This window comes from Parasteatoda tepidariorum, chromosome 8 (assembly GCF_982258835.1).
Source record: "Parasteatoda tepidariorum strain Cologne lab strain chromosome 8, Ptep-v5.0, whole genome shotgun sequence".
NCBI classification, from domain to species: Eukaryota; Metazoa; Arthropoda; class Arachnida; order Araneae; family Theridiidae; genus Parasteatoda; species Parasteatoda tepidariorum.
Window position 1 is genome coordinate 56014728 of NC_141762.1, and position 27363 is coordinate 56042090.

Here is a 27363-nt window from a genome sequence, read left to right on the forward strand (position 1 = left end):
GCGTCCTTGGCAATTACTATGGTAAAAGAGTATTTTGTTATAAAATATTACATCATTGAAATGAATACGTTTTGCTGGAATACCTTATTTATATAGAAAATATGGATACTTCACCTGGTAAACACATATTTTAAACATAACTATGCTAACTTAAAGATAATTTTGTAAATTTCTGAGAATATTTTTTCCTTATAGTCAATTTCCTCACCAAATAATAATAGAGAGACTGATTTGTTTTATATAAAAACACATAGAATGAATAATAGGTAAGAAACTAATCATAAACTTCGTGACAAAATTTATTTAAAAATAATTCATAAATCTCATGACAAAATAATATTTTTTATGTGAGTATATGATAATAGAAATAGACCTATTCATCCCTCAAATGACAATAGTATATTATAAAAGTCTGTGCTGTTTTTATTTTTTACATACCGCTGAAATGAGATAAGGCATAAACTGAATGGAAGGAACTAAAACATAGTGCTATGTGCTTAACATGCTTTTTTTTAAACGTGATTCCTATTAAAAGATGAAATTGCAGAAATAGAAAAAAATAGATATTCATGTTTTTATAATGTTATTTATGAGGAAAATGAACAAAAGACCAAGTGTGTTTTTAGAGTAAAAAAAAATTATAAGTCATAAAATATTATTATTACATAAAATATTTATTGTAAACTGTCTGAATCAATGTTGATATAAAAGCTTCTATAAATCAACTTAGTCCCAAATGAAAGACATTCATTTGTTTTCTTTCCTAATGTCTTAAATAGCAAAAATAAATCATGTATTTAGCTAAATTTAACATATTGTTAATATGTTAGAAGATTACAATTTTGCTTTGAAAAAACTGTTGATGATAAGCAATAAAAGAGAAAAATACCTAAATATCATAAAAACAGTATGAAATCTTTAAAAAACATGGATGCACAATTTTAATAAACTTATTAATATGATTTGATTTTGATTCAATTTTATTTACTGCTTTGAAACAAGTTTTGCAGAAACTGCATGTCTTAAGATAACTGAGTTAAGGAAAAATATATAAAAATCATCTGAATAAATAGTCCTAAATCTTTAACAAAAATACTTAAAAAAAAAAAGAATTTATTACAGTAATTCTGAACATTAGATGGGTATAGTATAATATAATTACTTATTATAAGATAACAACATAATTGCTACAAACTTACTTTGACATCAAGTCCAGGAATCAAAAATATTGTAAAATCGGCAACTTGACTAGGAGGGGCATTTTGCGCATATCGAAGGCGAGAAGAAGACATGTTATTTCTCATTCCGCTTCCATAACGTTTCTTTGTATGACTCGGTGATGATAGGTCAAAGCCACCACCAGAGAAACTTCTTTCTTTCCTCATAGATCTAACCAAAAAAACAACGTAAAATTTATAATCACTTTGAATAATTTATTTCTAATCAGCTTAATTTAAGATTATAATTTTAAGTTTTTGAGTCAATTAAACGAATATGCTGTTTATGACACTGAACAAATCACAAAAGCAAATCAGTCTTCATTTTTTTTCATAAAGCATTTATTTAAGTTCATACTATTGTGAAGCGTAAATTATTAAATTAAAACTATTTTACTTTATACAACAAATACTTTTTAAAAATAATGTTAGGTAAAAAAATATATATGTACTTTTTTTCATTGTATTATATAAATAGAGTATTTAAGGTCATTAGATGTTTCATTCAAAAATGTTCCTTAGTAAAAAAGATTTATTTTATAAATTATACTTCTTTTATTTGATAAAATTAAACAAATATTTGATATAATAATAGATGTAAAATTACAACCATGTTTCTCATTTTTTACATAAACAAATCTATGTTTTAACACTAAATTATTACTATTCACTATTAAATTAATTTACTATTAAATTAAAACTATTTTAATTTATACAATAAATATTTTTTAAAAATAATATTTGACAAAATAATTATTTCTTCATTAGCGTTAAGTCATAAGATGTTTTGTTTCTTAGTAAAAAAACTTTTTCTTTAATAATTTCACTTTTTTATTTGATAAAATTAAACAAATATTTTAAAATAATAATAGATGCAAAATTTGAAAAAATGTTGCTCATTTTTTGCATAGTAAGATCTATGCTTTTAATTCTTTTAATGAGATATAATTAAATCTAATAATGCTGAAAGATGTTTTAATGAAACCTATTTTTAATATTTTGCTTAAATTTCAGCTTCATAACTTTGTTTATGAATTTAATTATAAACTGTAACCATAAGCAGGGATTCAAGCATTTAAAATAAATATAATGGAGCAAACGGTAATAGTAAATTTGAAACCTTAAAATTTTTTCAAGCATGACTATTTGGCAATTAGATCTTGTACATAAAAATTTTAAAAATATAAATTTTATTATATAGAAAAATGTTGACTATTTGAATATGACCATTTGAATCGATGTCCATCTCAGAGTAAGATTATTATCTTTGCTTAGTTTGTTATTAGGTATAAGAATTTCATATAAAACTTATGCACAGCAAAAAACATCAAACTCAAGTTTAAATCAAACCAGAGTATAACTTGTTCCAACTCTGTATAGGGTTCATGTTTCACATTATTGGCCAAGCCGCACCAACTTGAGCTTACATGAACAATTTATATTTCATTTAAAAAAATTAATTTAAAATATGCGACCAAGATAAAATATTTGGTGGTTGCAGTTAACTAATATGGAATGATTAAAGATTTAAAGAGTGAAACTTGTTGTACATTTCAAGTGAAACATAAATATTACAAAATTATAAAACAGAAGAAAAAAATCATCACAACCCAACATTGATTACCAGAATTTAATGAAGATTTTTAATTAATTCAAAATTGGAGAACTGAAAAGAAATACAATTATTTTGTAGAAAGCCTACCTTTTTAAGAAATCCTCTTCCCGATTGAAATCCTTAGTATGAAGTACACATTTTCCACTGTTAAAAAATACTTTAACATCCAATTCAAAATCAATGTTAGGTTCAGATGGAGGCTGTTTAAAAGAGCTCACGCCACTGCTGGCTCCACCAGGAGTTGTATGACCTGCTTTAAAAGTGTCATTGGCCCTCCTGAAACAAATATTACATCTTACACATTGAAGTGAAATTCTATTTGTGAAACCGAATATTCATCTTTGTAGAAAGCAGAGAGCCTTTGTGCACAAAAGTTGTAAAAATAAAAGATGAGAAATAAACATGATTTTCACAGAAGGAAAAAAAAATGAAATCATATTTGAACAAAACAAAATTTTATTAGGAATACTTTTTGAACATATTATAAACTTACATGATTCGCATCATACATATGTAATTCAATACATGCTATAATATTGTGATGTCTTAATATTAATGGAGAATGGAATTTGCCTGTAAGACGTTCTATACACGCGGGACTTGCAATATTTTTTTTGAAAATTTTGAAAATAAGTTCACAAACATTTATAAAGGGCAATATTTAAGAGCAAATTCCAAAAAATATACATAGGAGAATTTTTTAAGATGAAGTTAGAATTAGGCAAGTTAAATTTACCTTAATGAAAATTTATTAAGTATAATTGTTGTCTTAATATTTTACAGAATATAAACAAAAGAAGAATAGTCTATTTATTTCATTAGACAAAAAGGAAAATTTAAGTGAGTCCTGCAAATTCAATTAGGTAATTAAAAGTTTTTTTCACCCCCTTTTTTGTAAATGCAAAAAATCATCTGTGGCACTAATTTAAAGTGACCAGATTTATGAACCCTGGTTTGAGAAGAAATCAGTGGAGCATCCTCAATAAATTTCACGATTCGAGGACACTCATACATTTATTGAAAATATAAATTTATATAAGAAACAAAAAAAAAATTTCTAATTGATAACTAATACCAGGTGAAGGGCTATCTTCATCAAACTTTACATCATTACTCAGCAGTTTTGAAATATTAAATAATATTTTGAATTTGAACACATGCATAATGAATTAGTTGAAAAAAACTCTTGTTGAAAAAAATCTGCTCATTTCTGATTTTTTCTCTTTTTTTATACTTGGCTGCATATAAAAAGGATTACATGTTTTCGGTGAAATTCGAGGTCATTCGAAAACACCTCTTAAAATTTGGAAAAAAAAAGATTGCTCTAAAAAATTTTGAAAGGTTTTGAGGATAATAAATGAAATTCGAGGACTGCTCTTAAAATTTGAGGATGTCTGGTCACCTTACACTAATGTGAAAATATAAGAGCTAAAAATAGAGTTACGTACTACATTTTCACACTAAAAAGTCAAAATGCTTTTGAAAACTACTCTAAATATTTATTGGCCAATTCAAAATGAAGATATTTGTGACTTACTTGAAGTCAATAGTGTCCATTTTAGCAGCATTTTCAACAGTTGCTTCAACTGAGCTAGAAGGAGACTCGGATGATGTAGCAGGATCTAGAGGATAAATGTCAGTCTTATAAGCAGTAGTACTCTCAGCGGTATGGGATGGAGTAGGAGTTTCACTGTAACCTAAATCAGCAGTAGCGCTTGAAGTGAACACACTATCTAGAGAAAGTTCTCTGAAAGCAAAAGGAGCTTCGGTTAAAAGAGAATATTTATCACAGAAAATGTAGATGAGTATTTCAAAATAATAAAGCTAAAACCCAGAAGATCTATAGAATGTAGAACTTAGAAATAAAATTAAACAGCCATTCATTTATTTTCATCTACATCAGGCGTTTCCAACTTACATGAAAGTGAAATGGCAGGCTGCAACTTTAAAAAAAAAATTCTGACTTATTAGGAATTATAGCAACAACAACAAAAAATTCTTGTGCATCTGAAATAAAAAAAAAATTTCTTTTCTGCTCATGCCACATTCAATTCAATTTAAATAAAACATGATAGTCATTACCTCCTTGATGCGTTTTAAAATTTACAAATGCAAATAATTTTGTCCAAAATGAGTGGTTTCAAAAAGTTAAATCAGAGAATTTATTCAAGAAAATTTCTGATACGCACATGCTAAATTATACTCACAAAAAGAAAAAAAAAGAAAAAGAAAAAAAACGAAATTAAAAAGAGCAACATACATGATTATTTTTATACTTAAATAAATATTTTCTTAGATTCAAAACCTGAGAAATAAATTTTTTGCACCATTGGTATGTTAAATTTCACAGAAACAGAAAAATGAGGGTTTTTTTTTTTTTTTTTACGAAAGAAAAGTATTTTAAATCAATATAGAATTTTTACGAAAATTGTCCGAAAAAAAATGACAATATATTTTAGTTCGCGGGCCACAAAAAAGGCATTATGGGCCAGATGCAGCCCTCAGGTTCCTCAGTTGGTAACCACTGATCTACATTCTGATAAATTTATATCAGAAATTAAAATTAATGGAAATAGGGACAAAAATTTAAGAGACTGAATATTTTTCAAAAGAATATTTAAGAAGTTATAAACAACAAATTACATTTTTGTTATTGAAATTTAGAAATGGAAATTATTGAAATTTTAAATGGTTGAACTTAAATGATTTCTAAGGTATTTCTTAATAAGATTTATCTCAGTTCAAAACTGTTAAAATAACTTATATTTTTATCACAGCACTTCTTAATAAATACTGTTTTATAAAAGTTAAAAGAGTATAACAATTTAGAGAAATAAAAAAAATAGAGTGAGACAAGCAAATTAGTCTAAGCACTCCATTTTAAAAAATTAAAATTCAGTAGTTTTGACCTTTTTAAATATATCTATCAAATTTGGAACATAGCAGTAGTACTTTATTTACGTTGTACTAGAGTTGCACAATGAGCTATTGGCAATGGTCCTCTGCAGAGAGGATGGTTCCACAACTTTAGTAGACTGATGACCTGCATGCAAAGTTGAGTACTCAACGGTAGAACATTTTCACGAGGACCGATACTGCTATCCTTGGTCCCATCGCAGGCTGATCAAAGTGGTCACCTTCCGCTCTCTGACCACAGTCAGTGATGCTTGACTTTGGTGATCAACTGGGAACCTTGCCTTACGATCAGACCTCTCTGGGACATCTTTGGAACATAAACTTACAACTTAATTTAATTTCTGAAATTATTATGGATTGAATAGGTTTGCAGATATTCAAAATTTGAAGAAATCAATTGAATTTAAAGCAATGATCATAAAAAGTAGACATACCTATGAACAGACTTTTCAGGTAAGGCAAGATTTGGTAAATCTGACATATCCAGAGACCCTGTTCTAGTATGAGCATGACTTGGAGAACTTTCTTTACTGCTTGGGGTTGGAATTGGATCATCTTGGCTGAAATTTAAAAATGCTTAGATATTATATCAGTTTTTAATTCCCAATTAAGTAGAATGTAAATTTCAATGAAATCACTAAAAATGACTCTTTATCATACAAAAATATCAGTCACACTCCTGTTAAAACTTCTGAAACAGCATACCTCAGCAGTTTAGAAAATTAATTTTTTTTAACAAAATAGTTTATTTACTTATGAAATGAAACATTTAAAAAAATAATCAAAAGAGTAGTGTACTGGCAAAGGACTTTTAGAACTAATTTACTTAGTAACAAAAATACCAGCACTTTCGGCAAAACAGGACTATTTTGACTAAACTGAAATGTAAAGCTAATTTGTTTATGAGTATAAATATATTGCAAGAGGATAAAAAAAAATATCTATCTAGTCTTATTTAAGCTACTAAAAACCAGTTGTCATAGTTGAACATATCTAGATCATATCATGATTTTAAAATAGATTAATACATTTTTTCTAAAATTTCAACTTTAAATGTAAAAAGTAGGGTCTTTAAAACAAATCATAATTAAAAATGGTGCACAATTCAAAATGCGTTTTAAAATAAAATTCTAAACAAATGTGTTTGAATTATTTTAATCATATCGTTTAAGTAATGTCACATTTAACAAAGGATAAGGTATACTTTGTGCTATGTAGACTAAAGCAAAAAACAACATAAACAAAGCACAAATGAAAGTACATAAATGGACTAAAATTGAGGCACTGAGGATGGTTCTGAGGCAAAGCAAATTTTTTTACATTAATTAATATTATAAAAGCATTTGAATTCTTAAAAATTATATTAATTAATGAATTTTTCTTCTTTTTAAATCAATATAATATATATTTTGTTTGAACCTGTTTATTGAAACCTGTGGGTGCACCTATGTATTGAAACAGTTCGATGTTTTAAAGTAAGAGGGTAAATAATTTTTATTAAATTGATATAATCTAAAGATAATCAGATCATAGTATAAGAAACTCTAAATAATCAATAATAAGAACATTAAAAATAATCTTATTATACTAATATAAAATATATATAACTTTTAAAATAAACTAAAAATATATTATAGTCATATTTAGTTTTTTTTCATAAATATATAAAATGAATAACTTATTCATTGTGAGGTCTAAAAAGTTGCAGGCAATAAAATTACTCAACACATTAATGCCTGTTTTTCATTCTATGTAGTTAGAACTTGATTTACTTATTTTATTCATAAAATTAATGAGATATAATTTGTTTAAATAAGTTAAAATTTATATTTAGAGCATTTAAAATAAATTTACTGAATTAAAATAAGTAAGAAATTTTTGGAACAGTATAGAAGAAATAGATTATAATGATTTTTTTTTATTTGTTACCCAATTTCAGCTCTTTCTTCAGCATCAGGGAAAAACAATGATATGGATTGTAAGGGACCAGCAGTTGACCGAGTTCCTAATCCTAATTTGTCTTTAAATGAAGTGGCCTAGTTAAGATGGAAAAAAAAATTAAAAGAAGTATTAAAAATATATACATATAATTGTAAACATTAGTCTTTAAATAAATTGAAAGACGGCATGTTAAACAACAAACATAATTGCTAGGATTAAAGATAAATAGTAAACATTTATCTTTTAAATAACAACTGAAATAAGCAGTGATCGTCAAAATACTATCTCTATATATACACATTCTGCCTATTATTACCAGAAATGGAAATTTGAGTTCAATAGATTTTTATTTCACAAGACAAATAACAGAACACGATACACATGTTTTTTTTTCAAGTTATTTTTTAAGAAGAAACTTTATTAGTAAAATTTTGTGTACAAAAAAAAATGCCATCAAATTGATATCAAACTAAACATTTGAACAATCATGCAACACAAGTTAACTGCATAAATTATATTAAATTTAAAATCTATAGAAAAAAATTTACAATAACATTTTCAATAATTAATTCTCAAGCAACATAATTATCCTCATTAAACAATTACAAAAATAATCAGTAACACAGAATTAAAAAACTAAATATAAAGTTTAAAAGTTTTGCATTTATGGGCTCATTCTAAATACAATTATAAAACAAGTTTATCTAGTTGTATTTACATACATAATTTCATAAAATTTTTTATCTTTAATTTATTAAACATAAAAAAAAAAAAAATTAGGTTCGCAAATGTTCACATTGTATTGACAAATTTCCCTTTTTTACATTCAAATTTAAATTTTAAACTAATTTAATTAAAAATTCTAGAAAAATTAAGAAATTTAAAAGTAAGACTTTAATAAACATATAATTTTATTTCCTAGACAATGTTCAGTTCTTTAAAAAAAACTTAAATAGAACAAAAATTTAATGTGAATTAATTGTACATAAAAATTTCAAAATGAATGACATTATGCGTTCATTAAGTGTTAAGTGGTATTTCATTTTCTACTAATTAATAAGTTACTAGAACATTATTAGCAGATAAAATTATAGGAATAAAACTTCAGAATTTTCTTCTCATTCAGCTCAAGAACAGAGAAATTGTATTGCAGAAAAAAGTTATCTTAATATTCAGATAATATGCAAGCTAAAATAAAATGATTTTGAGAATTTAATAGTAGTATATTCAGGGTTAAAAGTCAAAAGTTTCAAAATCATTTAATAAGGAAAAAAGTTATTAATTAAAAAACTGAATGCACCATTTTTCTGATATTCCATTTTAAATCCACTGGAAAAATTTGAATTACAAATAAAAACTTTCATTTTAAAATAATAAAAAAACAAGTTATTAAAAAATAAAACTAATTTGCAAATTTATAATAAACTGTTCTTTGGGGGATATCAGTTTTTGAATTAAGTCATATTAATATTTAATAATTATAATTGATATGCTGCTGATTGAAGAGGTAAAACTTTTTTTTAACAAACAATTCTATTTCAGATTAGAGATTATGCATACAAAAATGAAAACAATTAAAACAGATGATAAAAAATGTTTTATTGTTTTGTAATAACTTTGGCTGCTCTCTTATTCTTTAGATTGGTGAATTCATAAAAAAAGATGCAAAAAAATAACTGTTTCTGTGCCTAACTTTTTACCTAATCTCAACATTAGTCCTTTTTAATCAGCATAGTTTACGTATACCATTCAAAAGATATGTAAATATGAAGCATTAAATCAAAAGCTATTTATACTGTTTTTCCTCCTCTAATCTACATCAATGTAAGAGAAGTATTACCTTTACACTTTGTCTGCGTAGCTTTTTAATGACATCCCTTCTAAAATCATTGAATACAGCAGTCTCTAACTCATGAAGACGGCGTACTTCTTGCTCAATAGTGCTTTGACTAGCACCAAGCAATCTGAAAGGATAAATATGTGTAATGAGTGTCACAAAATGAAGGAACACAATAAGGCTGAGTTGAGAGTTTTTTTCTGAATTGGAAATATGCTGCATTAGACTTAAATTTCGTAGAGCTAAAAAATTAATTTTTAATCAAAAAAATAACAAAAAAAATATTTTATTTGATTTTGGTGATCAAATACAACTGAAATACAAAAATTTTTTATCACTTTATATAAGTAGATAGTACAGTAAAATAATAGGCTTAATAAAATGCTACAAATTTTTCTAAATATTATACTTTAAACAAACAATCTTTCAAAATAATTTTTTATAAAAATGCTATTTACTAACATTTTTAAATAACAATTTTTATTTTATTTTATTTTTCCTTCCAACAAAGAAAAAAAATTTTTAGCATCTAACTACAGTTAACACTATTTAAAATATTTATTTTCACCCCTTCTGTTAATAAATATGTGAACTGGATATGTATTTTGTTTCAAGTATCTCATATTATTTAAGATTTCTTCTTACCTCAGATCATTTATTATTTTAGCTTGTTCATTCATTTCTTTTTCAATGAGTCTTGATCTCTTTTTAGCATCTAAGCTGGGATCCAAAATTAAAGGTGGCAGCGTTTCTACAAAAGTACTGCCTTTCCTAGCAATCACAGGTTCCTAATTAAAATTTAAAAAGAAAACTGAAAAAATTGATACAAAAGTGAAAACAGTAGTCCACTTAAGATGCATAGTAAAAGAAAGTTGGTTAGTTTCATACAACATAATCAACAATAAGTGTTCTCAGCTTTCTAAATCAAATAACCATATTATTCACTTCACCATGTAATTTATGAACCACATAATTTATGAACCATATTATTTAACCATCATATTCATTGGGAAACAAAATAGTAGTAAGATCATTGTGCTCATTAAGTTCCTCTTAAGTAAGAATATTATATTTTATTGAACACTAATTCTTTTATTTCAATTTTCTGTCCAATCAATCATTACATAGTTTACGTTTCTTGAGCATTCATAAAACATAATAAAATAATAATATTATTAATACTGTATAAAACTCTTAAATAAATTTCACAAGTAGATATTATTGTACAAGTAGATAGTAGTATGATTTATATAGACCCAATTTATAGGATGCTTTTATTTCTTTGATTCTTTGGTACAAAATATTAAAATATTATAGTATAAAATTAATCATAAAAATCAATTTATCAAATTTGGGAATTTTTAACTAATAAGATTTAAGCAACACAACAGTTCATTGTAGGCCAGAAGGGTTCCTCACAATTTCATGAACAACTCCCTAACTATAAGGTTAAATCTACTAAATGCATTTTTAATAGTTTTAATTTATTTATTATGAAATATTAAAGACTAATTATAAAATCTAATCTATAAATAAATCTATTCCACAGAAAATAGGAATATTACTTTTAATTAGATAGAAAGCATAAAGATGTGGCAGTATAATCCAAGAGACTGACTAACTATCATGCTTTAGCACACTTGTTACAGCTTATAAAAATCAGACATATATTTATATGAACCCTTTTACAATGTTCCTCATTTTTCCATAACTGACTATCAAAAGATAATAAAGTAAATTTTATTGTACCTAGGTTTTTGTCTTAGCGCATTATCAATCCCATTAACATTAGTTTCATAGAAAATGAATAATATGTTAAAATCTTAACTCCTGTATATGTTGTATATAGGGTGTTTTATTTTATTTTATATACGTCGTTGATCGGTCGAACCAATTTTGGGTTTACAACTACTAATGTTCAACTCTGTAGCCTTGTAATTTTGAACCAATCAAGGCAACAGACAAGGGAACTCCTTGATCAGTACCCTCAGAGGTATTGATTTGTTATGGGAACATGGAGGACTTTGTGACTTGACAGATTTAGTGTGCATCAGCCACCATTTACTACACAGGGAGTCTTCGGCCAAAGAGGATCGAACCCACGACCTCTTGGACATGGGCCCTACCAATCAGGCTATCCCGGCCCTTATATAGGGTGTTTCTAAACAACAGAGCTTAAATGAAATTAAGCAAACAAAAAGAATTAAAAGTCAAAATGGAACATGGGTTTGCAAACAATATTTGGAGCCACTAGAATGCTTTGATGAAAAGAAGAGTTCTAATCTAAAAGTACCATGATTATCAAATTTGTCTTCTATAGACTTTATGAGTTTTTTTAAAAAAAAAAAAATACTTATTTACAAACCATCTGTTTAATTCTGGAAAGAATTGTTGCAGTAGGAAGGTGCGTTTGAGATGAATCTGGTATCATTGATGTAACATAATTGGTTAGAGAAAAGAGATCAATTATCATTTCACTAATAGCTGTCTGCAGACATTCGGCAAAAACTTTGATGATTTTCTGTCATAGTATTGGTTACAACGGTGGAACATGTGTCAAAATAAAAGTATAAATAAAATTATGTAGAACAAAAATCATTTATTGTCCTAGTATGTTAATTTGCAACCACTTTCAGTGGATCTGGTGTATTTATGACTCCAAGTTCCAATGTGATTTTTTTGAAATTCTTTTTATCAGCCTGCTTTATTCCTTTATTTTGAAACATTTAGCATATATGTGTACAGAATATGTTATATTTTTATTTCAATAATTTTGCTAGAAATAAAACAAAAAGCTTTTTAATACAATAAAAATATCTGTTTTATAATTAGGTATATCAATATTAATACAGTCATAATCATTATTAAAGTATCTTTTCAAACCTGTACACAAGGGCCATGATGATTTGCATCTTCAGTACCCCCATCCATATAATCCATGCCATCATTTTCATCTTCAACGCCTGTAATAGCTGTTAATGTTTTAAATAACGCAGACAACTGCTTCCCAATATTTGTGTCTAAATGTATATCTACACCTTCCATTTGCCATTGGACGTTCAAAATCCACTTTGCATTAGCTATTAATAAATTAAAAAAAATATGTTAAGAGATATTCAAATCAAATGCTTACATTATAAAGTGAAGGGAATACTCTAAATGAAATATAAGTAATCTGGTCGCTAAATGGAAACAACATTATGGTGGCTTTATTGCACTATAGATTCTGACCAGTCTTTTCATAAACTTTAGAAAAATAAATTTATAAATTTAATTTTAATATTAAGACTAAATTATTATAAAATTAAAAAAAAACATTTAAAATAACAATATATTAAAATTGTGTAACTAAAATGTTATAACTGGTACCAATTCCTTGAGGAGCAACTGTTCTGGAACAAATTTCATAGGTCCCTTCTGAAACCACGCATAAATTCATAATATTGGAATCTGTTGGATCTGGTTTCCAATCATCCAGTGACGTTTCAAAGTCATCAGCAAATCTAAAACACAATCCTAGGAAAATAATTAAAAAATAAATTTCTCCCATTTTAAAAACTTTGCATTCTAGTATAAAAATGCAACACGCTACTTTTAAAAAATTACAATAGCTAAAGTCTATCTCATCTTTAATCAGGATAACATTGTTTTATAAGCCTAACAAATAATAATAAAAAAATTGAATTAAAATGAATTTAACAACAGTTAAAATAATAATAACTAATTTAAATTGGTAAATAAAAAATTATTCCCATAACAGCTCCTTGTGGAGTAGGGGGGTCATGGAGCTTAAAGCTCCACAACTTCATAAATGGCATGATAGTGGCAATGTGATCAGCACTATTCACAAGCTCCTTTTATTTCCCAAACAAACACTGATTTCCATCAATCTGATGCTAGACAGGCTTCAAACTGCCACTGAGGATCAAACTCTAGTTCTTAACAATGACAGTTCAGTGCCTAAACTAATGAGCCATCTCAGCTCAAATTGGTAAATAACTCTCTTTATTATGAATTTTAACTAGTTAAATTTATAACCAAAGAAGTAAAAGAGGAAATCCTTGAACTAAAAATTAAAAAATTACATATTTATTAAATCAACTGAGTTGAATTGAACATTAATTTAATAGCGCAAGATCCAGAACCAGCTACACTTCATCAAATGAAACAATATTCGATATATCAATATATCGAGAAGTTAATCTAATAGTTTTGTAACAAATTCTAAAAAAAAATTTTAGAAATGAAATAAAATGTTACAAACAAAATACAAATAGATATTTATGAAGAAAAAAAATTTCCCCTAAAATGCTCTTGAAGGAAATATTTAATCAATCTAAAAGACTGTTTCAAATTCATTTTGAACAAAAATGTATAATGTTTAATAAATACTAAGTCATTACTTAACTACAAGGGTCATTTTTAAAGCAAAAACCAATTGCTCAGCATGCCTGCTCACCCTGTCAAGTGACGTCACTTCAAGTTTGACAACTCTTGTCAAGTATCTCACTAAGCGATTATTTCATTTTAAGTCTCTGCTGGTATAGGTTGTAGGTATATACTGCTTTGTTTGTCACCATGTCAATAAATAATCCTGATGATTGTGAAGTGAGTTCAGTTATTTGGCTTTTAAATGCAATAAAAGTTCATAATGCTGAAACTCACTAGCAGCATGTTAAAGATTATGGTTAAAGTGTAATGAATGATGGAAATGTGCATAAATAGTATAGGCTTTATGATGAAGGAAGAACAAGTGTTCATAATAAAGAGCAATCTGGACGGCTTATAGTCATGAATAAGAAGTACTGGATCATTCACTATACAGCTCTGATTTAGCACCATCAGACTTATGCCTGTTTCTGAAGCTTAAGAAATTTATTTGTTGTACCAACTTGAAAATGAGGGCATGCTGAAGGACAGTGTTACTAAACTGGTTAAACAATCTGGCGGCAGAGTTCTTTGATGAGATCTAAAAGCTGGTGCCACGACTGTACAAATGTTTCAATGTAAAAAGGTACTATGTTAAAAAGTGACTAAATGCTCCTATTTTAGTTTATGATTCAATTTACATTCATATATAAAGTTTCTTTTACTCCATTACATAACAGGTTCTTACTTAAAAAATGACCCTCGTATATATATATATATATATAAGTCAAGGTAGCCAAATATAATTTAATCTAACTGTAATACAAAAATGCCATTTTAGAGTTCAATAATACACAAAATTCCTTAGTAAATAGAATTCATTAGTTTAGTTCCTTAGAAAAAAGTTACTTTTAGATGAGAAAATATTTAATATTTAAGCTTTTTTTTCAATACATTAAATCGATGTAAAATAACATATATTTAAACATTTTCAATTAAAACTTTTGCTTTTCCATACAAATAAAATTTATAGATACATATAAAAAAATCAAGCTTAAAATTAGAAAGAGAAAAGTAAATATAAAGTAGTGCAATGTAATATACATGTTTATTATTCCACACGCTACAAAAAGCCTTAACATACCTGTAAACTTTGCTTTACTAACTAGAGAGCCACAAGAACAAGCAGAAATCCTTGTACTTTCCAATGTTACAACAACTGCTGCTTTCAGTTCAGTATCATACATTTTATTGGCTACATTCTAAAATAAATTTTGACAATAAATTTTTTTTTAAAAAAAAGTCAAAAAATATATATAAGATAATTATGAATCAGATAAATTAAGGACACAAGGTATCATCAAAAACTTTTTTTAAGACTTGTTTTGGCCTTGCAGACAAAAATTAACCAAACATTTAAAAAAATTGCAGATAAAATTATTAAAATTTTTTAAAAATAGTTGATTTCTCCGTTATTAACAGTTTGTCTTTCAACTTCACAAGTTAAATTTTTATTTTCTCTAATTTAAGTTTCGATTAATTAATTTTAAATATTTTCTCTTAATAGTGCAAATAATTTATCATCTAGTGCAGTATTGGTTATTATCGCCTTTCAAAACTTGCGAACCAACCAAGTGCAACAATAATGAATACAAATACTTACTGCATGCTCTACAAATAAAGAAGAAGAAATAGAATTTTTCTATGGTGTAGTAGATCAATAAAAAGGTTTTGTAACTGGGTCACATAATTACCAAATAATTTGTAGCTTAACTGAAATATACTTAGGATTTTCGAAATGGGCATAAAGTTCCCTTTTCCTTAAAGTCAAAAGTAGGAAAAATTTTAAATTTTTTTTAAAAATATGAATATGGAATAGATTTTTGTAAACCTAAATATTTTTTAAGTTAGGATATAAATTTTTTAGGTAAACTTGTGATCTAAATGACAATTTTCTACAGATTTGAAATTTTGAATTTAAAAAAAAAAGTTTTCTGTGATACACCCTAGAGAGTAGTTATTGAAATATATTTAATGTTTAATTTCAAAAATAATTTTTAACTGCAGAAATACGTACTTTTTTATATCCATCTTTTTTCTGTTGGCAAAAAGAAAACAAAAGTTGAAAATATAACTAAATGTGCAATTATTAATCATACATTTTAAATTCTAATAATATTTGCTATAAATATAAGAAATAAGGATTGCTTTTTTTAAAAAAGATCTAGACAAGAAAATATGAATCAGACGTTACAAAAATCCCACAAGAATATAATGTAAGCTTATTTGCATTTATGGTTTTTGAAACATATCTGAAACTGATTCATTTATTGTGTCAGTAACAAAACTTCAATAACATTACGAGTCTGATATTTTTCTTACATCCCAATTATATATTATTGATTTAATTCAAAATTTTAATAAATTATCTTTCAGTCACATAAAAGATATCTAAATATTTCTAGGGACAAAAACTAAAAAGGGATGAAATATCATAACCTAATATCGTCAAACTTCTATAACTTAAATGTTAACTATTACTCAAGTCAATTTTGACTCCTGGCCTTTCACATTTAATATTTTTCTATTTTTTTTTATTCCAATGAAGACTTCATTCCATGAAATATTCTGACCAATAACGTTCTTTTAAATAAAATATCTACTATTATTTTGTGCTTGTTCTAAAACATATAATAATCATAAACAAAAAAAATATATAAATATATAAATATTTCAATATTAAATTGTTACCAACCACCCATATTTTTGGCTTTGATAATGCTTTGAGTTTTTGAAGTTTTATTTTATTTAAATCATTACTTTTCAAAACAAGTTATCCAAATTTTAATATGTCATTTCCACAATAAAATTACTTGTTAATATAACGGAAATATTTAAAATAAAAAATAGGTCAAAATCAATCCTCCACCCTTTCTTTGAAACTAGAGTAATATGATATAAATTTTTAGATACATTCAACTTATGCATGCTGGACACACTGAAAAATACATTAGGATAAGTTCAGTGATAAAGGCTCGGTGGCTGAATGGTAGCGATTTCCACTCCTGAGCCACAGGTTCTATCCCTGGACCGGGACAGGTTTACTTGGTCTTTCATCTCTCCAGTGAGTTGATAAATTACCAATCATTCTTGGGGACTAAACACTGGGGGTTCTACGATTGACTAATCACCCAGCTGGAACATCTATTCCTGCACCCCAGAGCTGAAGGTCAAGAAAATTGGGATGGGCACTGTAGGCCTTGGTTCCTAATGGGTTATCGTGCCACTGAGTTTAGCTTTTTTAATTTATTGATAGCGCTAGCTAGCTAGAAAAGTGCGTTTGGGAAAAGGTGATTATAAACTTATATAATAATTTAAACTCAAGAAAGTATATTATAAAATAAAATTATACTCACACCAGCATATGGATTGAGAGGCAAACAAATACCCATATCGTCAACAGTTAATTGAAGAAACAAAGTCCCTAAAGCTTGTGAGCCTAATTGTGATATTTGAGGAACTCGTTCAAAAACTTGTTGAGTTGCAGTCAAAACCTAAAGAAAGAAAAAATTCGTAAAGAAAAACTTTTATCTTAAATGTAATAAAAATGTTTTGAACAAACACATCAAAACATACTAACCTCTTTATTAAGACTGGCTCTCTGTTCATTCCAGTATTCATATGCATTTTTATAGTTAAGCCAGACCAGTACAGCTGGAAATATAAAAGAGTAAAAAATAAGACAATCAAATGCTTCAAGCACATATACTATATTTACTTATCATTGAAAGACTATGATGGAAAGATATAAATATAAATTAAATTTGAGACAAAGTAGTTACCTTTATCAAGCGCAATAGGCTGAATGTATATCAATGGTCTATTTAAGGTGATTAAAACAGCTTCTTTGTCGTCTGAATGACTTGAAATCATTTCATCCTTTTTAAGGTAAAAAAAAAAGACCATTATATGATTCCATTGAAGAAAAAAAAACTTAATCAAGTATGCCAACAAAATTAAAATTTGAAAAGTGTTAAAAATTAATGTTGCAGCTATATGGAACTTTTATTTTTCAACACCAAAATTATTTAAACCTTTCAGGAGCAGGAGAAAAATTGTTCTACTGATTTACATGTACTATATATACTACTTAACATTAATGTAAACTACTAAATTTGTAATAGCCTTTATCTCTTAAAATCAGCCGCTCATCCCTTCAGTGGGTCGATAAATGAGTACCAAGCATTGCTTGGGAACTAAACCCTGGGGGTTCCGCATTTGGCTGACCACTCAACTGGAACATCTGCTCCTGCACCTCAGAGCCCAAGGTTAAGAAAACTGAGGTAGGCCTTGGCCCTCGATGGGCTGTCGCACCACTGAGTTTAGTTTTTATCCCTCAAAATATATTCAATCAATAACTTTACATTTTGAAAAACATGAACATAATGCAGGTCACTTTATTTTGAATGTGCATACCATAGCCATAATTCTTATTCTTATTACCATACCATACCATATTTCCATTCTTACTCTTATTACATTACCATAGCCATAATTCTTAATTCTTATTCTTACATTAATTAGCTCAAATTGTTTTTGGCCCATAAAGGGTTAAAAGCTATAAATTAAAACCATTAAAATGGATTTGGATAAGAAGGAAAAATTGGTGAATCCGAAAAATGAAGGTAAAAATAGTAACATAATATATAATTATGAGATTTTATAATTTAATATAAAATTATCAGACAGACTTAGTTCAGCAAAATTGAACTTTACAACTTAAGCTTTCTCATAAAATAGATCAAAATAATGTGATCTTCATGTATTATAGTTAATAATATAAGACTGGTCTGTTCATGATGAACTCGTGCCATGCACAAGTTAACTTACTATTACCCATTTTGAACAATTTTCTTTAATTATAATGTATATTATTGATTTTCATTTAAGAATATTGAATAAAAATAAGCTAAAAGGTTTAATATAACCTATACTCAAGTAGATGGTATCATTTAAACTTTCTTGATGAATTTAGCTCATCAGTGGGCAGAATAATACAAATTTTAAATTTTTAGCGTACAAGTAAAGAAATACTAATAACATTCACAATTAGACAATACAATATTTTCAATGTTAAATACTGTTTAGTCAGAAACAAAATGAAGTTGCTAAGCACATTAAACGTAAAAGGAAGTTACTTTTATTTGTTCCCTCCAATAAAAATAGTAGTAAATTATATTTCACTTGTATAATTAAATATAAAAATTTAAGTCAAACGTTACTGTAGGACTTGTCATTAACTTTATTTATAAAAACTGCATACATAAAGTAAATAAATAAATTCGATTTAAGAGTTTACAGTTTAAAGAATCAATACTTATGTCTAGACAGAAAACGATAAATCTCTTCTATAAATATCAAATGCAAATGAACATATTCATACAAGTCTAAAAACATAAAAATATATTAGTTAATTAAAAGAGTTTAATAACCATAATCTTACTTGAAGAGCATTTCTCATGCAAATTCTTGTTTTAAAATAAGCAAACTGCTGAAATTCTGGTTCTGCTTCTTCAAACAAAGCATTCTAAAGAGAAAAAAATTTTATAACTATAAACTAAAAATCATTCATTGCATTCTCTCTAATTGCTTGTAGAAACAAATTTTTGAGGAAAATTTTTTAACAATTAAGTATTCAATTACAAAGAGAGTTAATTGCAAAGTATTTAGTTTATTTAATTACAATAAAAATGATAGTATCCCACCATCTATTTACTCAATGCCTATATTATCACTCAATTGTCTTTTACGAGGTAAACAGATGTAAGAAACAAATTACATTTTTTCAGAATATCGTGTAAACATATTTAAATTTTAAGAAGTTTAAATAAATATAATACTCAGTGTAAATATTTTGTTATATAAAATTGTCTCGTCTTGAATACTGCCTAAACATTTCCAGAAATTTGAATTTCATATTTCCCAGCAGCTACATTTAACAGTCAAAATAACTGTATGTAGCTTATAAATCATATTTGGCAAAATTTCAGTTTGTACTAATTACATAAAAACATTTATCTAGTCAGGCAATTTTGTAATTTTTTTTTAAAAAATGAAATAGAATGTTAAGATACTCTTTTTTATTAGTATATAAGCTGGTGTAAGGTAATAACAATAATAACAGAAAGATTAATTAAAAAAATTACTTTAATCAATTGTCCTAAAGCAAGGTTGACATCAACTTGAGCCTTGCCAAAAAGTTTGATGTAATTACCTACAAAAATAAACATAAACAAATAATACTTAATAACTTCTTGAATAACACAAAGTTAAATTTTAAGAATCTAAATTACAAAATAAGTATACTAAAAAAATATCATAAAATAAAATGGAATACCGGTATATGGACAGCTAGATGACATATTTTGAACTCGATTGGATAGTTGTAGTTCTACAGCTCCTGTTTCAAGCCGCACTGCACTGCTAGTAGGTGTTGTAGCTGTTATTTGAATACCCTAAAATATTTTTTTTAAAATACATATTTAATATAAGAATTCTGTACTCATTTCCTTAAATGCATATTTCATGTATAAATCCTATTAAAAGTATTTCTGTAGTCATATTAACTTTAAGTCATTTAAACAATTTTTACCATTTAATTCAAAAGTTTTAAAAAAAAACTAAAAAAAACTGCTAAAAACTTAAATTATAGTTAGGTAATTATTAGTAGGTAATTACTAGTAGGTTAGGTAATTATTAAGTAGATAATTACACAGGTGTTACATTTTTTTAACGAATGTCACTGTAAACAAGAGAAATATTTTGAATTTGTTGATAAATGTAATAAACATATTATTACTGGTAATTTAAATATTATAGGAAACTTTGAATTTTAATGTTAAAAGGCATAAAAGTTAGACCAATTTACCATAGATCAATTAATAAAATTCCAAAATACTTTCATAATGTTCTCAATAATTTTTGTTTAAAGATATAAAATAGATTCTCCTTACCTTTAGGTATGGTATTAGAATGGAAATAGGCTGTTTATTATTGCTTTAAAAAAAATTCAATAAAAAGGAAAATTTAAATAAAAGTAACTACTATTATATACTATATATATATAGTTCTAATTTTGATAATTAAAATTTAATTCACATGAATGAACTTATGAATTCAACTGATTTTTGGTGACCCTGAGAGATCACCCAATCTGTCGACCCCTGAGCAACAAACAGCCTATGACAAACATTTTCATATGATATAACTAAAACTAATTTACACATTTAACTTGCAAATGCAACAAAATTAGCAAAATCCAGAGTTTATTTAAAATTAATTATTAACTAAGTTTGACTTTAAAAATGTTAAACTTTAAATTATTATTTAATTTATCATTTGATAGCAAAATGAATACAATGATGCATAATTTGAAAAGATACCTTTAGACGCAAAAGGAGAGAAAACAGCAGTCTTCTGGGTCTCATATGAGTTGACTTCTCAACTTCACTCCACAAAGAAATTGGTTTGTCAGCACCTGACATTTTCTGCACAACTTCATTAACTTCCTAAAAGTGTACAGAAGTTTAGCATGGAATGAATAATAAAGCAATTTGCATAAGGTTTAGTCATAAAACAATAATAGGAGTATAATTATAAATGCAAAAGTAGCAGTTAAAAACTAAATTGAATTAAAACCTTTCTCCTGAATTTTAAACTAACTTGTTTTTAAGTCAGACTGGAAAAGAAATATTATCTACTAAATCTTTCATTTGTGCTGTCATTGTAAATATTTAAAAGAAGGAACTGCGCTTATGCTAACAGGATTCAGGTAGAAGCTTGATATGCGAGAAATTTGATATTACAATAAATTTTAAAATCACTGTCAAAGAAATATAAAAGATGCAATAATTGCAAGTTTTTTAACAAGTTCGAAATTACTAGCTACCCACTATTATTACATAAAATTTTAAGAAAATACATTTTTCTGCTGTTTAACCCTCTCAGGCTTATCATGCAATTTTCACAGGCAACTTAGAAGTAACAAAGTTTGCGCAATCTGCAAGAATGCATCTTTTAGTCTATTTAATTGTGAAACCTCCAGCTCATTTCCCTATATCGTTTCATTTCGGCTTTTATGCAATGTTTACGCATCAGCTGTCCATATTTCTGTGAAATATAAATGCATATTTTGCAGCATTTTGTACTCTCTCTTTAAGGCTCAAAAATGCCTGACACGAAGCACTTAAGGAGTGATATAACTTAAAGTCCTAACAATATTTCATTGACACTGATAGCAGTTCTGACTCTGATATCAAATGTATAGAAGATAGTTATAGCAAAACTGATAATAACTTCACCGATTCTTCTGCAGATAGTGATAAATCTGATGAAATTCATTTTATAATGAATGATTACTAAGTATTTTGCATATTTTCATTAGTATATACGTTTTACCTTAGTACTTAATCAAATAAATCATAATTTAACAAAGATTAATTCTCACAATTTTGCTTCTATATGATTATTCTCCCATTTCAATTTGATGATAGCCATTTTTCATTATCTAGTTCACTTTTGAAAGAAGAAAAAACTCGACAAATTGTTTTTGTAACTTTAAAATATATGTGGATTTAAATAATGTAATAAAAATATGCAATTTTTAATCTATTTTAATAAAAAAATTACACAGCCAGAGAGGGGAAATTAACTATAATACATGAAAAAGATTTAAATTGAAGACATTTTTTATCTATTTCTGGTATTAATAGAGAAAAAAAGAAAAATGAATATCGCTTTCTTACTATTTTGTTCCTTTATTTTTATAAATCAATGTTAGGGCGACAACCAGCTAAGTTATTTTCCAGCAAAATAAAAGTTTTTCCTCTATTTTTAAAAACCCTACAGCGCACTTCAAAAGAATCAGCCTTTTGTTTACCACTCATTTATCATAGCCCCTTATTTCCTTTCTTGAAAACTTACAAATAAAATAACATTCACTGTTATCAAAATCTTCCAAAGGTAATGAACTTTATTTGATTTTCCTCTTGTATAAACTTGCTGCGAATTTTTGTCGTCAAACAATCCGGTTACAGAAATTTTTGCCATTTGTAAAAGTAGAGAGCAATGTAATTCAGCCTACAGCCTGTAGACAAAAGTCCTCTACTCTACATGTATGTATTTTATATCAAATTGGAAGTCTAAAATAAAATAAAGAGAGGTAAATATGTCTATTTCATTAAGTCTTTTGTTGCTTATTTTAACATTAAATGTGTGTATTTTCTTATAACGGCGAGCTCGCTATAAAGACAATATCATCAGCTATTATGAATTGTTGTTATTTCAGACTTTTATGTATATATTCAGAATAAATGACGATATATAATGATTATAATATAATGACGAGATTATTAAAGGCCAATGACTTCAATTAAATAAACATAACAATTATAATCAAAACAAAAACATTGTTTTTCCTTCTACAAATATTGTTATTTACTTAAATTTCAAAAAAAAAATATATGAGTTTCACGAATTCAATCATGGAACACAATATGTTAAACCCCTTGCCACATGAAGCATAAGAAATATAAACAAAATACATCACAGCCATGAGAAAAACACATCATAATAAAAATAAAGTTTTTAACCTTCATAAAAACTTTCTGAACAAGAACTAAATGATTGAGGAGGTCAGTAGTTAAACTATGTTCAAAGGATCCAATTTCGGCTAAAGCGCTCAGATAACTTCCTTGGCACAGAACTACACCGTCAGTAAAGGATTCTAATTTATTAGTTGTTGTATTAGTAGAGGTAGGATCTTGAATGTACTCAGCTGATATATGCACAGGCGGTAAATCAACACTGGCAGAAGATGGCATATTACCTTCAGAAGGTTGAACCTTAATGTAAAAGAAGAAATTAGCAATTAAAGCTTTGATAGAAAACTCAAAATTAGAAGTTAAAATTTAAATAATCGCCGAATACATCAGTGAATAAGTCAACTTTTCAAACCCTACAATTTTACGAAAATTAGCATATTGACTTAGACAATGGTAATAAAATTGAACACTCGTTGATCTGTAATATGGATGGATTAAAAACAATTAGGATAAATATGAATAACTCTGTATCAATTAACCTATTTCAAAAATTATTTTCAACATACTATATATACAATTAACTTTGCATTTTCCCTCATGAAATTTTCCTTACATATAAAGTTCTTTCAGAAAAAAATACTTTATATTATGTTTAGAAAACTATTAAAAATACGATAAGATAATTTATTCAAAAGTGTTTCAAAACATATAACACAATAAAAAAATTTAAAACATACACAAAAAGCTACAAATTTAAATATTCCAGAACATCAACTATGTTGGATTCAGTAATGTTACAGGTGTTGTTATACGGATTCCACTCTGTAATGGATTCTACATAGTCCTCATCTGCTATACCCCACGAAAAAATGGATTCATCCCCACCCAAAGAATTTGAAATTCCACATTCTGTTACGAATTTTACAATAACATTTAAATCCATAATTTGCAATGCGTTTAGTATCATTTGACACATGACATCTATAACAGCAGTGTGGAAATTTCCTGTTTTTGATGAAAAATACTTTTAACTTGTGACAATTTTAAAGACATAATAATTTATTTATTTTCTTTGTTTTTTCTTTAATTTTAGAAATTTTTACACTTGATTTTTTTTTCAGTGGTCAACTTATACACCAGGCATACCAGAAATTTGGAATCTTATAATCAAAAATAAAGAGTCGATTTATACACCAGGTTATATGGTATTTATGAAATTTTTAATACCAACAAAAAAATTTACAAGATTAGCAAAATTCTGGGAACACTTACATGCTAACTTACAGGAATAGTTTCATCTATTTCTGCATTATACCTCGAAAATAGACTTCCAAAGAAGTCAAAAGCTTACCCAGCATTGTTGAATCAATAAATAATAAAAGACTTAAAACAACCAAACAGGCAAAGTAAATAAAGTAATAGCTATTTAAAAAGAAAACTAACTTCAAAGTTTTTTCAATTTATATATTTAATAAGAAATTTTCTGAGGGACAGGAAAAACTTGTACAATAAAAAGATTTCTAGTGATGTTATAACAATAAGCAAATACACGGTTTCCTTAAAGTTAGTATAGGAGTATTTGCCTTAATTAAGCATCATTAAGCAGTATAAATGGTAATACAAGTAGTAGTATATAGTTTTAATGATATGAGTTCACTTTACTTTGGTATTGAAGCTCAATGTATGCTGCGGTAAATCAACAGTAAATTTTGCTTTACTTCCAGTAACTCCTAGACTGATAACTTGTCCCATCTACAAAATAAACAGTTTAAAAATAGTGTAATACTCAGCAATGAAATACAAAAAAATAATAAAATTAACAATTGAAATTTTTGTCTGCTTTTAATTAGATCTTGCATCTAATATTGCACAAAATTCTAATTGCCAATTGTATTCTAGTAGCTCAATGATATTCTTCTGTGAAATAAATTCCTTTCTTTACCAATCAACATTTTTAGCATAAATGCTTCAAAAATTCCTATTTTTTGTTTTTGTTTTTTAATTTAATTTATTTATTTTACAGGAAGGCTACTCTTTAGACAAAACCTAATTCCCTGAGATTTCCAGTGCACAATTTCAATGAAATATACTGAAAGCAGAATTTAAGCTGAATTTTAAGCAGAATTTCAATCATAAATTTTTTTTACAGTCACACATTTATCTATATTAAGAATTTAACAATAAATACAAAATACGCTAAGTAAAATTTTTAATTTCTTTAATCTAAATTTTATTATTTTTTTACTAAAAATTTTCAAGAATTCAAACAAAATAATAAAAATTATAATTTCAGTTTGATAATTTCGTTCTTATTTTTAACTAAAAGCTTAAGATAGATATTAATTGATATAAAAACAATTTATTAATTTTATATGTGAGGAAGTTTTATTTAATTTTTTTAGATATGACTGGTTACATTAAAAATATATTTATACCTAACACTAGATTGAAACATTGATGCGTAATCATCAAATTAATGATTAATACTCCATGAATTATTTAAGTTGATTGTGAATTTTTTTTAAGATTTCAAAATTTTCTCTGTTTCCAAAGAAAGAGAAAGCTGAGAGAGGTTACACCTTGGATATCTGGGTTATGTATTTTTCAGATAAACGTTCTCTCCTTGACAGCAAGTAATTTTATCCAAAGCGTAAAATTTTAAAAAATCCAACACAATGAATTGTATATAATTTAATTAAATCTATTTCTTAATTACTAATCACTAAGGCCCGGATTTTGATGACATTTGCATTTTTTTGCATTTTTGGACATTTTTTGAGATTTATAGGGCATTTTCTTTAAATTTTGGGGCGTATTTTGCATTTTAAAGCATTTTTTAAATTTCTTGTTAATTTTTTCCAATTTTTATTGTTTTTTATAATTTTTTATTATTACACTGGCTTCCAAACAATGAAGAAAATCTCTAGGATATTAACAGGTGAAGCAACATCTTTTCAAATTGAAGAAGAATTGTCAGTAAGTGTGACCGTCCTTCTCAAGTAAGCACCAATAACATCAGTAGACGTTGAAAGAAGCTTCTCCTGGTATAAAAATTTGCTTTCAGACAAGAGACGCTCGTTTACATTTCAAAATATTAAAAAAAAATTTAATAATCCACTGTAATTCTGATATTTAGTAATATTATGAGATGGAAGTTGTATATTCATTTAAGTTTCTATACAAAATGAAAATGTTTTGGAGTCAATATATTTTCCTTTTTTTGTTATTTTAGGACATAAAACATATTTTTCAAACTTTAATGAACGTAGAACAAGTATTGCATTGCTTTATATTTTTTTAAACGACTCATAATAATTTTAAAGAGTAAAACATTGTTTCAGTTCAATATTTTTCCTCCATTTAAGTCATGTCATAAGGCATTTTTAGCGCAATTTTCGCATTTTAAGGGCATTTTTTGCACTTTTAAGGGCATTTTTTGCACTTTTTAAGGGCATTAATTGAGATTTTTTAGGTCATCAAAATCCGGGCTCTACTAATCACTATACCAGATAACTTACAAATTTAAGTTTCTCCAAATTAAAAAAAGGAAAAAAAGGAAAGAAAAAAAAACATTTTTAATAAAACACAGTAAGTAATATAATAAAAAAAATTCAAGTATGAACAGTGCACCAAATAATGAAATGTATAAAATTTAAATTTAATCTATTTCTTAATTACAAATCACTATGCCGAATAACTGACAAATTTAAGTTTCTCCAATTTAAAAAAAACTAAAACACAGCAAGTAATATTACAAAAAAAAATTCATCAAAAGAAAAATTCAAGTACACACAGTGTGCCAAAAAAAAAAAAAAACCGGACCACCTTGTATAACTTTTCATCTAATGATCGGATCTTCACTTTCTA

At 26.6% G+C, this 27363-nt stretch overlaps 1 protein-coding gene across 2 annotated transcripts in view; it reads right to left on the reverse strand.

Annotated features, from left to right (window-relative positions):
- The window catches only part of tweek (transmembrane protein KIAA1109 homolog tweek), a 115064-nt gene that overhangs the window by 36429 nt on the left and 51272 nt on the right, over positions 1 to 27363 (reverse strand). Inside the window, exons 28-47 of one of the 2 annotated variants that reach the window (XM_087150374.1) lie at positions 25159 to 25248; positions 23545 to 23796; positions 21337 to 21462; positions 20292 to 20409; positions 20101 to 20168; positions 19398 to 19481; positions 17737 to 17833; positions 17535 to 17608; positions 17311 to 17448; positions 15972 to 15992; positions 15039 to 15156; positions 12896 to 13042; positions 12410 to 12606; positions 10172 to 10314; positions 9530 to 9653; positions 7678 to 7784; positions 6183 to 6308; positions 4370 to 4579; positions 2920 to 3108; positions 1200 to 1389 (exon numbers count right to left, since the gene is read on the reverse strand). In XM_087150374.1, coding sequence (XP_087006500.1) covers positions 1200 to 1389; positions 2920 to 3108; positions 4370 to 4579; positions 6183 to 6308; positions 7678 to 7784; positions 9530 to 9653; positions 10172 to 10314; positions 12410 to 12606; positions 12896 to 13042; positions 15039 to 15156; positions 15972 to 15992; positions 17311 to 17448; positions 17535 to 17608; positions 17737 to 17833; positions 19398 to 19481; positions 20101 to 20168; positions 20292 to 20409; positions 21337 to 21462; positions 23545 to 23796; positions 25159 to 25248 — 2619 coding nt within the window. The remainder of the gene's footprint in view (positions 1 to 1199; positions 1390 to 2919; positions 3109 to 4369; positions 4580 to 6182; positions 6309 to 7677; positions 7785 to 9529; positions 9654 to 10171; positions 10315 to 12409; positions 12607 to 12895; positions 13043 to 15038; positions 15157 to 15971; positions 15993 to 17310; positions 17449 to 17534; positions 17609 to 17736; positions 17834 to 19397; positions 19482 to 20100; positions 20169 to 20291; positions 20410 to 21336; positions 21463 to 23544; positions 23797 to 25158; positions 25249 to 27363) is intronic. The other variant, XM_087150375.1, reaches the window with a different exon arrangement.